Below are 15,113 nucleotides of genomic sequence, written 5' to 3' on the forward strand. Positions count from 1 at the left end.
CATTTACTAGTTCATAAAGTGATAGGGGGAATTCAATGACAACTGTGAAAATATAGTCTTCTTAGACAGGTGGCAGAAAAGCAGCAAGACGATTCCCTTTCAGGACGTAGGCTGATCAATGTAACAACTAAACCTACTAGAGATTTTGACTGTAGAATACTGTCACAACACCATTTATTATCATTTCTTTTTTTTCCCCCTGTCTTTTTGGGGCTACACCCATGGCATATGGAGGTTCCCAGGCTAGGGGTCGCATAGGAGCTGTAGCTGCCGGCCTATACCACAGCCACAGCAAAGTCAGACCCTGGCCGTGTCTGCGACCTACACCACAGTGCAAGGCAACTGGATCCTTCACCCACTGAGTGGGGCCAGGGATCGAACCTGTGTCCTCATGGATACTAGTCAAATTTGTTTCCGATGAGCCACGACCAGAACTCCCCATTTATTATTATTTCGATTCAGACACACCAACCAGAAATCACAGGCCATGCATAACACTGTATGTGGCAATCGAGCAATGGACTGCTCACTGTGCACCTACGACATTCATTGTCTCGAGCTAATGGATGTTAAAGCATTAAGACAGAATCCCTGCTCCAGAGATCTCATCCCAGCATCAAAGACTTACAAGGCAATTAGCAAGACAATGTTAATTAAAGAATACATAATAAGGGAAACATGACGATAGCTGGTTATCAGGAAGCACATGACTAGGTTTGAATCCTGGAGTTTCTTTGCATATGTTATATGACTTTACGTCTCCTAATTTAGCTGAAACTTCAGTTTATTATTTTCCTATAATGATTCTAAGCATACTAAATAGAACAGTGGCTAGTTTAACAACTACCCTTACTCATCACCCTCCTGGCCAAACATTAACATTTTGTCATCTTTGCTTCAGAGTTGATTTTTCAGACCTTCCTTAATCCTATTCTTCCTCAAAGGTAACCCTTATCCTGATCCTGGCATTTATCATTTTAGACATTACAATATATGTATACCCATAAACAATGGAGAGCACTATTCCACACACATGTATTTAAACTTTATATAAATAATATATCTGTATTCACCTGCAATTTGTTTTATTATTCAATATCACGATTTTGAGATTTATCCATGTCAATACTTTTTATTTTAGCTCAAGTGTTTTCTCTTGTGTATAACTGTTTATTCTGCAAATACACTTCAATTTAATTACCTCTTGTCCTAAGTCAATAGACACTTTTGGGCTTTTTCCAGTTTTTCACTATTGAAAACAATTTTGCAATGAATACTATGCTTTTGTTCTTATATATAAGGGTTTCTCTAAGTATATACCTAGGAGCAGAACTTCTACTTTCTGGATATAGCCAAATTGCTCTTCAAAATGGTTATATCAGTTTATACTACCAGCAGAGTCCCTTGACTCCATATCCTTGCCAAATCTGTCTTCATTAGATTAAAGAAAAAACCTTTTTTTTTTGCCAATTTGAATGTGTGTGATATCGTATCTTACTCTGCTTTGGATTTGCATTTCCTTGATTACTAGTAAGGTTGAGCGTCATATACGAGCAATACACACACACACACACACACACACGAACATGCAAATGCCTTCTGATTTCCCTGGATTGTTCTTTTCTTACTGATTAGGAGTCACTTTTATATTGTAGGTACTAAGCCTTTGTTGGTTATATGCATTGCAGACATTTTCTCATAGTCTATGTCATGACTTTTTTAGAAAATATCATTATTTTAAAGTAATCATATTTATCCATCTTTTATTTAGGGTTTATGTAGAGACCTAATTTTACTTTATTTTCCCATATGGATAACAGATTGTCCCAGGACAATTTATTGTATAGATTCTCTTCTACAAACATCAGGTTTTCATGTATACATAATGTTCTAATCATCATAGCTGCTTGCGAACATTCTACTTTTTCTCTTTCCAGGTACTTAGTGGCAGGCCATATGACTTTACATGTGAGCAAAAGTGACATTTCCTGGAGTTCCCATTGTGGCTCAGTGGTTAACGAATCCAACTAGGAACGATGAGGTTTCGGGTTCGATCCCTGGCCTTGCTCAATGGGTTAAGGATCCGGCGTTACCGTGAGCTGTGGTGTAGGTTGCAGACGCGGCTCGGATCCCGCGTTGCTGTGGCTCTGGCGTAGGCTGGTGGCTACAGCTCTGATTAGACCCCTAGCCTGGGAACCTCCATATGCCACGGAAACGGCCCTAGAAAAGGCAAAAAGACAAAAAAAGTAACATTTCCTATTTTTCTGCCTCAGTAATTATGGAAGCACATGCTGAGATGTCAGCTGGATCTCTGAGTAACTTGCTGCCAATTCACACCGAACATGTAACATTGGCAAGAAATAAACTTTTGATGTGTTAGGCCACTAAAACTTTTTAGGTGGGGTTTCATTGCTATACATAATACAACCTGGCCTATGTCAACAGATACACAGGGGTAGGTCACTGGGCTCTCTATTCTGTCCCAGTGATCTGTCTATCTCTTACTAACACATGGCATTTTTTTTTCTTTCTTTTTTTTTTTTTTGGTCTTTTTGCCTTTTCTAGGGCCGCTTCCTGTGGCATATGGAGGTTCCCAGGCTAGGGGTTGAATCGGAGCTGTAGCCACCGGCCTACGCCAGAGCCACAGCAACTCGGGATCCGAGCCGCGTCTGCAAACTACACCACAGCTCACGGCAACGCCGGATCCCTAACCCACTGAGCAAGGCCAGTGATCGAACCCACAACCTCATGGTTCCTAGTTGGATTCGTTAACCACTGCGCCACGATGGGAACTCCCACATGGCATCTTAATTACAATTGTTCTACAAATCTTCATAGCTGAGAATGAGTTTCTTACTTTGTTCTTTATAAAATTACCTTTGTTGTTCTTGGCCCTTATTTCTCTCATAGGAATTTCAGAATTAGCCAAGTTCCGCTACAAACCCTGTTTAAGTTGGAGACTGCAGGATGAGGCCTATAGCTGATCTAAAGATCTTTACAAAAACCCCTGGGTAACTGGCCTTTTTCACTCCATTACTGGGTGACCTGAGGACAGAGATGGGGCAAGACCAACTTTTCACTGTGTTTTTTTTTTTTTTTTTTTGGCTTTTCTAGGGCTGCTCCTGCGGCACATGGAGGTTCCCAGGCTAGGGGTCTAATTGGAGCTACAGCCGCTGGCCTACACCAGAGTCACAGCAACTCGGAATCCGAGCTGCGCCTGCAACCTACACCGCAGGTCACAGCAACGCCGGATGCTCAACCCACTGAGCAAGGCTGGGGATCGAACCCTCAACCTCCTGGTTCCTAGTCGGATTTGTCAACCACTGAGCCACGATGGGAACTCCCCAACTTTTCACTGTATATCCTTTGTACCCTTTCTTTCTTTCTTTTGCTTTTTAGGGCCGCAGGTGCAGCATATGGAAGTTTCTAGGCTTGGGGTCAAATTGGAGCTGTTAGCTGCTGGCCTATACCACAGCCACAGCAACGCCAAATCAGAGCCACCTCTGCAACCTACACCACAGCTCACGGCATTACCAGATCCTTAACCCACTAAGCAAGACCAGGGATGGAACCTGTGTCCTTATGGATATTAGTGGCATTTGTTAATGCTGAGCCATGATGGGAACCCCTATCCTTTGCACCTTTTGAATTTCATATAAATAAACAAAGTTTAGAAATAAGAAATGAGAACACAGTCTTTTTTTTTTTTTTGTCTTTTTGCCATTTCTTGGGCTGCTCCCGCGGCATATGGAGGTTCCCAGGCTAGGGATCTAATCGCAGCTACAGCCGCTGGCCTATGCCAGAACCACAGCAGCGCAGGATCTGAGCCGCGTCTGCAACCTACACCACAGCTCACGGCAACGCCGGATCCTTAACCCACTGAGCAAGGCCAGGGATCGAACCCGCAACCTCATGGTTCCTAGTCGGATTCGTTAACCACTGCGCCACCACGGGAACTCCACAGTCTTCTATTTATAAAATAGGCATAGCAATCTTTCTATCTCAAAAAGTTAGATGAAATAACTAAACAAATTTTAACCTAATCATTTCTGAATAATCGAGTAAGTGCTAAATGATGTGATATAAAAGACACAGAAGGTCCCCAGAAGTCAGCGTATTCAGACATTGTACCACCTAGGCCCCTGCTCATGCCATTCCCCTCTCCCTTGTTGTCTCCCCAAATCTACCCTGTCCTTCGAGGCCAAGCTCAATCACCATCTTCGCCATGATGCTCCCCCTGCCATCCACCCCCTTCCCTTCACCTATCTTGTCCCAATGGTAGAGACTGAATGCCTTTAGCATGGACTTGCCAAACAATTTCTCTCGTGCTGTTACCTTTGGGATAAATAACTTTTAAGCTGTTGTTTATTTTCAGATGTTTATATTAACTGAATTATAATACTTCAGGGTGGAAATCATATATCACGTTTCTTTCTAACCTAAAGAGCATCTAGGGTACTATTATACATTTAGTTGGTACTTAATAATTACTGGTGGGATAAATGAACCAGTGAATGAATCACAGAATGAACAATAAGTGAGGTAAACGTTAAGTTAGCTCTTATAGGCTTGCCTAATGGAAAAAAGAAGCGCATTTCATAAAAAAGAAACAGTGACACAAGATGCATCACCGAGACGAGAATCAACAGTGTATATGCAGGTGGAATCATGTTTCTGAGTGTGTATGTGGCACAGAGATGATAATATATCTGGCTGAAAGAGAATTTTGTTTTGGGAAACACTGTGAGAGATAAATGAAAGAAAGAAGCCTCCTTAAATGACAGGCTAAATGAATTTGCTCTAATAGTAACAGTGAGCCACTGTACTTTCTCTGCTTCCTAGTTATACATCTTAGGTTTAAGCTAAGCATTGGCGGTAATCCTTATGCAAAATTAAGAAAGGAAACCATGGCATGCTAAAGTATTTAATGATGAGATGATGTAACATCTGAGATTTGCTTTAAAGTATTCCAAGAAAAAAGCAGAGAAAATAAAAGCAAGATTGGTGAAATGCTGGTAACTGTTGAAGCTGGGTGATGATGGCTACGCAGGAATTCATTAGATTTAATGTTCTACCTTCACGTTTAATAATTTCCGCTGAACATACACACACACAAGTAATCCTGGTAAAGGATAAGTGTTTAGGTCACAGCATAACTTGTTACAACTTGTAAAACAATTATATACTATGGCGTGCACTCCCCCTAAAAAATATAAAGAAGAAAATAGCAGTGAATGACCTCTAAGGGCAAGCAATAGGGGGCACTGGTTAATATAAACAGTGTTACTATAACAAACAAAGAATAAGCTGTCAGAAAGCTCTGATGAGAACCAAATACATTGATGCCTGCAGTCAAAGCCGCAGTGCAGTGTTAGGATGAATTATGCGTCAGCTACACTGCAGGATCTAAAAGGACAGCTTTTTTTTTTTTTTTTTTTGCCTTTTCTAGGGCCACTCCTGCGGCATATGGAGGTTCCCAGGCTAGGGGTCGAATCAGAGCTGTAGCCACTGGCCTACACCAGAGCCACAGCAACTCAGGATCTGAGCCATGTCTGCGACCTACACCATAGCTCACGGCAACGCCGGATCCTTAACCCACTAGGCAATGCCAGGGATCAAACCCGCAACCTCATGGTTCCTAGTCAGATTCGTTAACCACTGCACCACGATGGGAACTCTGGAGGGCATTTTCAGTCAGCATCAAGGTAAGTGACAGTTTGCACGGGGTCAAAGGAACTAATGATGACATTTTCCACATGCTTATGGTGGTCAGACCTATAGTTCATACAGGACCTAAAACCCCCTGGGAGAATTCTCCAAAGAAGATAGCGCTTTTCTCTTTAAGATCTGTAATTTTTTTTTTCTTTAAAAACATGTAAGAAAATCTATCCTGAAGTTTTTGTTTTTAGTTAAAAATTTAAGTTTATGAATATCCTATCATCATAGAGTTAACAGACCTATTTCATTCTCTCATTAATTAAAGCTCATGACACTAGATTAAAGGAAAAGAATCTGCAATTCTCCAACGTGTATAGAGAACATCAAAGAAAATTAAAAAAAACCCCACTTACCATAAGTGATCAATAGAAGGACAAAAGGAATGTTTCTAAACAGGTTCCTTATGGATTTCACGTAGGAGTAGTCTTCAGGGGGATTGTCTTGGAGAATAGCTTGAGCCTGACTTGGTGGATACTGAGGTTTTTCTTTGAATGCTGGAAACATATATGAAAAGGTCATTAAATACACGTGTCTTCCTTAGTGAGGAGACTAAATTCAGTTTAAGTTTGAAGAGGTAGTTGAAAGTCTTATAGTGAGGCTTGTCATTTTCACTCATTTATAAGAATAGTTTGGTATTATCAACTCAACTCTCTGAACTGACTAAAACTCAGAGATTTGGCCAATTCACATAACTGAGTCACAAAACCATCAATACTAGGTCACAACCTTGCCCAGGGATTATTCTAGTTTTAGTTAGGAAAGATTAATTTTTATTATTGGAAGTATTCAACAACTCCGTTTCTAAATGTGGATCAATCTGTAATCAGAGGTAATATCTGATATGAGCAAGCCAATGTTATTGAACTTTATGGGACTCTCTTAAGTTAGTGTCTATTTTTTTCTGAAATTTGATATAAAGTTGATCATCTGATCCAGTTACCCTTCTAGAACTGAAAAAGTCCAGGTGCCTTCATGGGACCAGAGCTAGGTTTGCTTGCTGACTCACTTTAGCCGCATGTGGAAAATCTAGGGGTAGACCTGAGAGACATAAAAGTGTGATGTATGGTATCTTGTCTTCTTCTTTTGGCCGTGCTTGAGGCATGCAGAAGTTCCTGGGCCAGGGATCAAACTCACACCACAGTGATCTGAGCCACAGCAGTGACAACGCCAGATCCTTAACCTGCTGAGCCACCAGGGAACTCCAGTTTGATACTCTTAAGTCCTAGCACTGCCCATTTCTATGGAGTTAGAGATAGATCCTATAGCCTGTCAGCCAGAGCTTTAGAGACTGCCCTTTTGCCGGGCAGGGAAAGCTCTACTAACTTTCTGCAACAGATGGCTAGGGAGAGATTTCTGTAGGGTTTGGCTAACTAGGAGTCAAGATTTCTGGACAGAAGAGCTGATCTGCTAAGATTTGGTACATTAGAAATTAATATCTAGATTTGGTATTAACTCAAAATTTTCAACTAAAATAGATGGAAAATGCAGCATTTCACTGAATCTAAGATGGTCTGATGTTGGTACTCAATGATCTTGGCAGCTATCAACAGAAGGTTTCACATAACCACGTCTCAACTGCCACTAATGTTATATGCCATTGATTTTTTTGATTGTGATATGAACATTTAACATGAAATCTACCCTCTTAACAAATTTTTAAGTGAACAATAAGTATCATTAACTATTAACATAATATTATATAGATCTCTAAAACTTATGCATCTTAGATACCATTGATTATTAAAGGCAAATCAGTTTCAGAGATCTCATGGAAAAAATGTACAATTCAGAATCAATGAAATAGGGTAAACTCAAAAACCAAAAAAGAAGGTAAACGGATTCAGAAAGTAATATTTTCTAAGATATTAGAATTTACTCTTTTTCAATAGTAGCTATTTCTTCCTTCTAACAAAGCCTGCTTTCTAGTTTGAAAGTAGGTTAGATCGATGGCCCTGACGGTCAATTGTAATCATGTAGAAATTTTAAGATACCGATTTTTGAGGCTCAATGAATCAGAACCTCCAGAACAGAACCTGAGAATGAGTATTAGACACAAAACTCAATACCCAGCCAGGTTTGAAAATCACTGCAAAAGAGAGAAATGATCTTTAAAACGTCCACTGTAATTCTCTAGTTCTCCTGTTTGCTGCTAAAAATTTTAAATTACAGTTCTTTGCTCACCAAAACATTGGTTAATTATGATACAAATAAGCCATCAAACTAAAATAGGCTTCTATTTTTATAGGTCTCTCGACTAAGTCAAGAGGAGACAGACTCATAAATATTTACTTTTCAATATCCTTACATTGGAGGACTGGTAGACATAAAAGGTTTAAGCTGTTGCAATTCCTCCTCTTCCTTTCACCTATCTGCCGCTTGTACAGCTGGGAACGTCTGCTGTCCTTGCCTGAAAGTCTCTCTTCGTTCTAGTTAAGATAGGAGATAGCTCTTTTTATTAATAATATTGGTGAAACAGAAGTTACTCAGTTATAAAACAAAGTTTCAGAATGTAAAAACTACACTTACAAGGGTATTTAGAGAGTCCTAAGTCATTTTTGATTACTATTAACTATGGTAAATAATCCTAAATGACTCAGATGTGAATTCAAATGGAAAACAAGCCTTGGTAATCTTTAACTCCACTAGAGTTACAAATACAAGTGTTACCGTTTAGTTTTAGGAAGTGAAGTGCTCTTTTGGACAAAACCAAGACTCTATCTACCAGCTACACAGTGTAGTAAACTTGGGCTTAAGTCTATGAAAAGAAAGAAAAAGAGGGACAAAACCCCACTGGTCTATGACGCCGTTTATGCCTCATAAGGCTGAAATATGGCTTTTTCTTTCCCCTTTGAAACTAAAAAAAGAAAAAAGCCTTCTATCCTCCTCTCTTCTTCCCACTCCGGCCCCTAAAGTTGTGCCAATAAAATAATTAACTGTTAAAACAGTTATTCTCCACCGTTGGCAATAGGCATGGAAAGTAGCCAAAAAAAGATTTTTGGGGCACTACATTCAAACTTTTCTCTCATGATGAATAAGTAGCAAATCTACTGTGTTTAGCAGCACTTTTTTTTTTTTTTGAAATTAGATTATAATATTATCTTTTGATTTTATTATTTGTGCAGACATTACATGTATTGTTGTAAGACAAGTAGGTTTTTTTTTGTTTTTTTGTTTTGTTTGCTTTTTAGGTTTTCAAGGCCACACTCACAGCATATGGAAGTTTCCAGGCCAGGGGTCCAATGGGAGCTACAGCTGCTGGCCTATGCCACAGCTACAGCCACAGCAACACAGGATCCAAGCCACGTCTGCGACCTATACCACAGCTCACCGCAATGCTGGATCCTTAACCCACTGATCGAGGCCAGGGATCGAACCCACGTTCTCAGGGATCCTAGTTTGGTTTGTTAACCTCTGAGAAACTAAGGGAACTCTACAAATACAGGTTTGAATTCTGCCTCTGCCTCATCTCACTGTATGACTCTGAAGAAACCAATTCCTGCTTCTCTGCTATAGCTTCCTAATCCATAAAAAGGAGATAATAATAATGTGTTAAGAGGATTATATAATATACATAAAAGAATTTTTATACATAAAATTTTTATGCATCAAAGAGTTATTGAGTACTACTCAAAATACATTGTCTTTTGGAGAAATATTTATTTTTAAAAACTAGAGACTTTATCTCAGGGCCTGAAATTCTTATAGACTAAGTACAATGTATTTCTTTTTTTTTCTTTTTACGGCCACACCTGTAGCATGTGGAAGTTCCCAGGCTAAGGGTCGAATCAGAGCTGCAGCTGAGGCTACACTACAGCCACAGCACCACTGGATCCAAGCAATGTGTGCAAATTACGCCGCAGCTTGTGGCAATGCCAGATCCTTAGTCCACAGAGCGAGGCCCAGGATCGAACCCACATCTCAAGGAGACAAGATCAGGTCCTTATCCTGATAAGCCACAATGGGAATGCTAGTAAAATGTATTTCTATTAAAAGTTTAGGAGTTCCCATCATGGCACAGTGGTTAACGAATCCGACTAGGAACCACGAGGTTGCGGGTTCGATCCCTGACCTTGCTCAGTGGGTTAACGATCCGGCGTTACCATGAGCTGTGGTGTAGGTCGCAGACGTGGCTCGGATCCCACGTTGCTCTGGCTCTGGCGTAGGCCGGTGGCTACAGCTCCGATTCGACCCCTAGCCTGGGAACCCCCATATGCCGAGGGAGCGTCCCAAGAAATGGCAAAAAGACAAATAAATAAATAAATAAATAAAAGTTTATAATAGCAGATGATATATAAATATCCTGAATATAAGAATCAAAAGTAAAAATATGCATACATATTATATACTCATGTGTTTAAATAACTTAAATATTTTGACTGCTATTACTTTTAATTTCTGTCATCTACTCATTTTAGTGAATCAGGATGGTAAGGCTTTTAATTGATATACTTAAGTGATACAGTTTACTGCTCTGCATGAGAACAACATTCAAACACATCAGCATTACCACTTCTCTAAGAGGAATTTGAATTGAACCAAAAAAATTAGACTAGTAAAAACTAAAATGATGTATTTTTATATGTAACATTTTATTAATGGAGTTAGACCACCTAGGCTGAAATTTCATCTTCAGCATTTACTAACTATGACCATGGGTAAGTTAAATCTACTTAAATTCTGTGGCCCAGTTTCTTCATCTATGAAATGGGAATGATAATAACAGGACCACCTTTATGGGGCTGTGAGGATTAAATGAAATATGGAGTTCCCTGGTGCCTCAGCCACCTGGATCTGGTATTGCCACTGCTGTGGCTCAGGTTGCTGCTGTGGTATGGGTTTGATCTCTGGCTTGGGAACTTCCACATGCCATAGATGCAACCCCCCCCCCAAAAAAAAAATGTAGTGTGTTTTTAAACATATTTGGTACATATCAGTCAAATGTTAGAGACCACAATAGTTTTCTCCCAATAAGAATGGGGCACTAGTGTGAAATTCCATGGAAGGTTGGGGTTAATTCCTAGAAATGCTAGCTGGATTACATTTACAGGTAAACTCCATGAGGAAGGTAGCAGGATTACAAGGCATGAACCCTCAAAATAGTATTTTAGGAAGACTGTTGAGTACCAATTGTATATATGTACATTGCTGAAAAGCATCAGCAAAACTAAAATTTATTTTATAACACTGGGTTTGGTTAGGCTTCCAAATTAATTATGGGTAGAATTTTGAAGGAAGTAGGATTGTCTCTTAATAATTAAAGAACTTTAAGAAAGTAAAGATTTTAAAAATACTCCATATTTTCCTCAGTAGCAAATATTTGGGTATAAGAATAAAGGTAAATTTTTAATTTAAATGTCACGATTTTCAGCCTAGACTTTCATATCACAACTGTATATTATTTTGCTTTTATACTATGCTTGTTATCATCAATTAAGATTCTAGGTCACCAAGCAAAACTTGTTCCTTTTGTTCCTATTCCATTTCCATTCCATTTTCTTCCCATTCTTTTTTCTCCAATTTCCATTTCCACTATCTACTCATGAGCCATGAGTACATAAATAAGTAAAATAATGTAAATGAATAGCCCTGTCTTAATTTTTCAAATAACACAGGGTGATATGCCAATGGCCTCATCTATTAGTGTTTTTTGTCCCACTCCTTTGACAAGTAAAAATCTTAAATTTGTAGCATCTCATATATGTTTAAAGATACATGTCATATAGTTTCATATCTATAGATACATACAATCTACTTCTCACTTCTTCCAGAGACAAGCAATTGAAGACAATTAAAAAAAGGGAAAACCAGAATTTCTGTGAAGATACATAAGCAATCAAATGAAAGAGGATTTTACATTTTAATAATCCCCATGACCAAAAAGAAAAGTCCATTTATGCAAATTATCCATAAACCACTTTTCTTACTTCATCTAGCCAATCAAAGAGTTACCAAAAAAGTAGATGTACAAATTTGTTTCTGAAAAATATAGATTTATTTTAAAACTTTGTTAAACTGCCCAAATAGTACAGGGATAATTTGTCTTTGATCATAGCCAGCACACAGCAAATGTGCCACTTCCTAATTTAAAAAAATGTTCTTTTGGCTGCGCCTGCAGAAGTTCCTGGGCCAGGGATCAAACCCAAGCCACAGCAGTGATAATGCCAAATCCTTAACTGCCAGGCCACCAGGAAACCCTACAATGCAACTCAATTGTAAATTTTAAGGATTAAAAGACTGCCTTCAACTGCAAAGTTTCTTTCCTTTTCAAATCAATTTAAGATATACTGAGAGCCCAATAGGATACTGTAGTTATGTTAGCCGCTTTATTACTTCGGGAAGCCTCAGCTTTTCTTTTCCCTGAAATTGAACTGTTTCCCATTAAAAGTAAACTTTAAAAAGCAGACCTTCCCAAACCTTCTTCCAAACTGATGATGGCTGCTTGCAGCTGATTTTGACTGACTGCTTCAAGAGACAGGCCCAGACGAGAGGACTCGGGGACGAATGTTGGCAGCAGTGGCTTTGCTGGAGTGGCCTAACAAGCAGATAGTTGCCACAGTTTGAAATTCTGCTGAACAGCTCGCTGCTGCCCAGGGTCATTCACTGGTCAACATTATCAGATCTATTTAATTGTTAAACTGGGGATCCTTGGAAGGATTTATCGTTTAAAGGAAAGCTGTAACCTATCTGCAGCATTTCAAAGCATAAGACCTTGATCCTGGCGAGGTTAGCTTAAAATGCAGAACATGTAGACGGATATGCAAAGAGAAGGCAGGTGGTATGTTTGAAACCAACAGTTATCAGGGAAGAAAAGTTAGTAGAGATGAATGAAATGACTAATGAGATGAATTAGTCTTCAAACCCTTTACAATATTAAAACAGATGTAGTGAACCATAACATGTCCCTAGGGCGGTAGCATTCGTCACCTAAACAAGAAAGTGCACAGCAAGAATGAAACAAGCCAATGGCACTTTAAATATTATCTATACAAATTTTCAGGGTTGGTTACTGTTATTTTCATATGTTTGTCATGCATTTATCTATTTAAGCTTTAGGGAAAATAATTCACTTACCAATTACTGTTAAAATAAATAAAAATGTGGCGACCGCTGCTGTTCCGTAAAACATGGTACTGATATTACAAGCCAGAAGTTCTGTGTTATTCTGTGTGTTGGGCACTAAAACTGGTGGCAGTAAAAAGCCAACTGCCGTTCCAAGCTGTAAAATAAACATTCCTGTTAATTTTCTTCTTATTATAATAGGAAAAAAAAGTACACACTGGCAATTATTAACAACATAACGATGACAGCTGGTGTGTGTGTGTATAATAAAGCATCATGTTCTAATGTTCTTTACTATTGTACTATTAAAGAAAATCTGCTGACAAATGCCTTCCCTATTCAATAAACATTTACTAAGACCCAACTAACCAAATGAGGCTGCTATAACGTTGTATAAGATACAGTCCTTACCCTTTGGATACTTACAATCAAAAAGTGGAATAAGAACATTAAAAAAAAAAAAAACAAAAAAACAGGCTGAGAAAAGACAACCAGACAACCAACAGAATGGGAGAAAATATTTGATAAGGGTTGACTGTCCAGAATATATAGAGAACACTTACAACTCAACAACAAAAAGACAAAGATTCCAGTTCAAAAATGGGCAAAAGATATGAACAGCCATTTCTCTATAGAAGATAAGCAAATGTCCAATAAGCACAGGAAAAAATGCTCAGTGTCATAAGTTACTGAGGAAATGCAAATCAAAAACCACAATGAGGGAATTCGTGCTGCAGTGCAATGGGATTGGAGGTATCTCTGCAACACCAGGGTGCAGGTTTGATCCTTAGCCCAGCACAGTGGGTTGGGGGATTCCAAGTTGCTGCAGCTGCAGTGCAGGTCACAACTACGGCTCAGATCTGATCCCTGGCCTGGGAACTTCCATGTGCTGCCGGGTGGCCAAAAAAGAAAAAAAATCATGAAGAGATGCCATTTCATACCCACTAGAATGGCTCTAAAGAAAAAAAAAGTCATGACATGGAGAAATTGAAACCCTTGTGCACAACTAGTAACAGTGTAAAAGAGTGCAGTCACCATGGAAAACAATCTGGCAGTTCCTTTAAAAGTTAAGCAGAGTGGAGTTTCCTTTGTGGCTCAGTGGTTAACGAACCCGACTAGGATCCATGAGGTTTCGGGTTCAATCCCTGGCCTTGCTCAGTGGGTTTAGGATCTGGTATTGCCGTGAGCAGTGGTATAGGCTGCAGACATGGCTCGGATCTGGCGTTGCTGTGGCTGTGGCTCCGATTCAACCTCAGCCTGAGAACTTCCATATGCCATGAGTGCGGCCCTAAAAAGCAAAAAAGCAAAAAGAAAGTTAAACAGAGAATTACCAAACGACCTAGGTAAAAGTGAAAATAGGCATTGAGTAGTACACAATGTTCGCAGCAGCCCTAAGTGTGGTAAGTGCAGTACTGTGAGGGAGAGGCAGAGGATGCCAACACTGGGACGACTGCCTAATGGATCATCCAATCGAGATTTCCACTCAGAGTGAAAGGGACTCCCTGAGCAGTTGCGCTGGACAACAGGTATGCACCTGGACTATCCCAGGCCAATTGGAAACATGTGGTTACTCCAGCTAAGAACGTACTTTGAAGGAGCACTTGCTATGGGCTTGAGGTTCCGGAAAAATTTCTAAAGGAGCAGAGATCTTAATAAGAAATTGGAGTTAGGAGTTCCCGTCATGGCACAGTGGAAAAGAATCCAACTAGGAACCATGAGGATGCAGGTTTGATCCCTGGCCTCGCTCAGTGGGTTAAGGATCCGGCGCTGCCGTGAGCTGTGGTGTAGGTTGCAGACGAGGCTTGGATCTGGCGTTGCTGTGGCTGTGGGGTAGGCCGGCTGCTCCAGCTCCAATTCGACCCCTAGCCTGGGAACCTCCATATGCCGTAGGTGTGACCCTAAAAAAACAAACAAACAAACAAAAAAAAACAAAAAAAAAGAAATTGGAGTTAGCCAAGTGAAACAGAGATGTTCTCAGACAAGGGGACATGGCGTGCAAAGGAGAGAGCATGCCCTCGTGAGAAACGGTGAGAAGTGCACAGTTCCCCTGGGGCAGAGCAAAGTCTGTTTATGAGGAATATGGGGGCTCTGCAGAGAGGCGAAGCTGGGGAACTGGCAGGAGGCAGAACTGCAGGATCTCCCATCATCAAGTTAGAGAGTTCGAGTTTATCCTAAGGGCAGTAGAAGGCACTGCAAGGGGCAAAGGAGTGCCCAGGACAGATATGCACATTAGTAAGACCACCAGGATGAATGTGGAGAATAGAGGGAGGAGAGCAAGAGCTACAGACAGGAAAATGGCTAGCAAGCTCTAGGCGAGAGCTGCGGATGGCTAAGGC

At 40.0% G+C, this 15,113-nt stretch overlaps 1 protein-coding gene across 1 annotated transcript in view; it reads right to left on the reverse strand.

Annotated features, from left to right (window-relative positions):
- FLVCR1 (FLVCR heme transporter 1) overlaps nucleotides 1–15,113 on the reverse strand; it is a 28,756-nt gene that overhangs the window by 9,709 nt on the left and 3,934 nt on the right. Inside the window, exons 2-3 of the mRNA XM_047754133.1 lie at nucleotides 12,790–12,934; nucleotides 6,072–6,212 (exon numbers count right to left, since the gene is read on the reverse strand). Coding sequence (XP_047610089.1) covers nucleotides 6,072–6,212; nucleotides 12,790–12,934 — 286 coding nt within the window. The remainder of the gene's footprint in view (nucleotides 1–6,071; nucleotides 6,213–12,789; nucleotides 12,935–15,113) is intronic.

This window comes from Phacochoerus africanus, chromosome 11, assembly GCF_016906955.1.
Source record: "Phacochoerus africanus isolate WHEZ1 chromosome 11, ROS_Pafr_v1, whole genome shotgun sequence".
Lineage (NCBI taxonomy): Eukaryota > Metazoa > Chordata > Mammalia > Artiodactyla > Suidae > Phacochoerus > Phacochoerus africanus.